This window comes from Otolemur garnettii, unplaced genomic scaffold (assembly GCF_000181295.1).
Source record: "Otolemur garnettii isolate 467f Iridium unplaced genomic scaffold, OtoGar3 scaffold00174, whole genome shotgun sequence".
Taxonomy (NCBI): Eukaryota; Metazoa; Chordata; class Mammalia; order Primates; family Galagidae; genus Otolemur; species Otolemur garnettii.
Window position 1 is genome coordinate 2,812,328 of NW_003852569.1, and position 2,530 is coordinate 2,814,857.

A 2,530-nucleotide genomic window follows, 5' to 3' on the forward strand; every position below is an offset into this window, starting at 1 on the left:
TTTGGTGGGCCCGGGCTGGATTCGAACCCACCACCTTAGGTGTATGTGGCTGGTGCCTTAGCCACTTGAGCCACAGGAGCCAAGCCTGTGAGCTAAATTCTTAAAATTATTCCACTTTATAGTTAACCTATAATATCCTCCTTGAACTCTGTGTCCACTTTACCCCCAACATACATTCCAACATAACACATCCATTAAGGCAACTGATGTCCTGGAAAGAGTACTTAGACAAGACCTAAAGTCATCTGTCGTGACTCTGTTATTTTAAAGGTTAACAGAGGGACATCTGTCCCCTCTCTCTTACCTAATTAACACCACTTGCTTTATTTTGCTCCAGGAAAATAGTGTTTATCACTCTTGCTCCAGGATGAGATCAAGCATTTCCATTAGACTTTATTTTATTTTATTTTTTTGCAGTTTTTGGCCAGGGTTGGGTTTGAACCTGCCACCTCTGACATATGGGGCCGATGCCCCACTCCTTTGAGCCACGGGTGCCACCCCTAGACTTTATTTTTTTTTTGAGACAGGGTCAATGTCACCCTGTTACAGTGCTGTGGTGTCATAGCTCATAGCAATTCCAAACTCTTGGGCTTAAGCAATTCTCTTGCCTTGGCCTACCAAGTAGAAGGGATTATAGCTGCCTGCCACAATGCCGGGCTTTTTTTTTTTTTTGTAGCTGTCATTATTATTTAGCTGGCCCAGGTCAGGTTCGAACCCACCAACCTTGGTGTATGTGGCTGGCGCCGTAACCACTGTGCTACAGGCACAGTGAGCCTCCATTAGACCTTAATTTCCATTTATCCATCCATCCATTTATATATGTAAATATCAATGACAAAAATTGTTTTCCATGCGTGGTGCCCGTAACACAGGGTTACAGCACCAGCCACATACACCAAGGCTGGAGGGTTGGAATACAGCCAGGCCCCAACCAGCTAAACAACAATGGCAACCAAAACAAAACAAAACAAAACAAAACAAAAAATAGCCGGGTGTTGTGGTGGGCGACTGTAGTCCTAGCTACTTGGGAGGCTGAGGCAAGAGAATCACTTAAGCCCAAGAGTCTGAATATGCTATGAACTGTGACACCATGGCACTGTACTGAGGGTGACATAGTGAGACTCTGTCTCAAAAAAAAAAAAAAAAAAAATTTGTTTTCTCCACAGCAACTGCTAGGAGTCCGGAAAAAAGATCACTTTAAGCGCCAAATTCTAATACCTACAAGTGTGTGAAAAATATCACACCAAGTTTAAAAATAACTCTTTAATCATATGCACATAAGGGGGATAAAGGGAAATACCAGGCTGACTGGGGAAGGAGTAGGGTATTCTCCCTTTGTCCCAGTGTCTGCTTGGCACAGTTCTGAGGTCACACACACAATCAGGGTGGGCTCGGAAGTAGAATAAGGGGGAAGACTGAAGAGACAAAGGCAAGGAGGGAGAGGAAGGGCTTGCAGTAGTCTCAGTCAGTGGACTCTAACACAGATTCACTCAGTGCAAGGTCCCAGTAGTGTTCAGCCCCATGCTTTTTGAAATGCTCACGAGCCATGTTCTCTGTAGGGCACTGTTTGAACTTCATCTCTCCAAAGCTCCGGTCTTTGGCTGTACCCTGGGAAAGAGACAAAATATGTAATAAAAATATAATTTCTTATTTAAATCAGATATAAAACCTAACCATTTGTATAGCAAGGTGCCTAGCGGAATGTGATTTTATGATAAAAGCAATTGTAACCTCCAGTTTTCATCATTTCATTTGCATAAGAATTTTAGTTTATAGATGGAGTGAGCAGGAGGAATTCTATCCTTTGTAATAGCAAGTCAGGACTATGGAGGACTATATTCGCCAGGAATTTGTGTCCCACCAGTCCCTAAGGACTAAATTTGGGCCTTTAACGAGAAAGAAGTTATAGAATCAGAGGCTAAAAGAATGCTTTTTACAAGACTTAGAGAAACCCTGTATATAAGCAGGAGGTTTAGGGCCCAGAGACAAAAAACAATTGTGGTGGTAGAGAACTGGTAGGCCACTTGCAAAGAACTACAACAGAAAAAAGACACATTACTAGTTGGAACAGCATTCTTGTAGAGGGCACCAGCAGCAATATCAGTCATAGAATACCACCTCTAGAGGCTGTGAGAGAGCGGGCTTAAAAAGAAAGCTGGAGAGCGGGGCCTGTAGCTCTGTGAGTACAGCACTGGTTCCATATACGGAGGGTAGGTTCAAACCTGGCCCCAGCTAAACTGCAACCAACAAAAATAGCTGGGCGTTGTGGCGGTGGCTATAGTCCCAGCTGCTCGGGAGGCTGAGGCAAGAGAATCACCTAAGCCCAGGAGTTGGAGGTTGCTGTGAGCTGTGATGCCACTGCACTCTACTGAGGGCGATAAAGTGAGACTCTGTCTCTTAAAAAAAAAAATGCTGAAAGCCCTGCATTGTGGTAGGCACCTGTGGCCCCAGCTATTCAGGAGGCTGAGGCAAGAGGATCATTTGAACCCAAGACAGGGAGTGAGACTGCCTCAAAAAAAAAAAAAAAAAA

General features: G+C 44.1%; 1 protein-coding gene across 1 annotated transcript in view; it reads right to left on the minus strand.

The window, feature by feature from the left end:
* Positions 1 to 1,248: 1,248 nt before the first annotated feature.
* The window catches only part of PRPF3 (pre-mRNA processing factor 3), a 35,524-nt gene continuing 34,242 nt past the window's right edge, over positions 1,249 to 2,530 (minus strand). Inside the window, exon 16 of the mRNA XM_023519409.1 lies at positions 1,249 to 1,608. Within this exon, the coding sequence (XP_023375177.1) occupies positions 1,462 to 1,608 (147 nt within the window). The 3' untranslated portion in view covers positions 1,249 to 1,461. The remainder of the gene's footprint in view (positions 1,609 to 2,530) is intronic.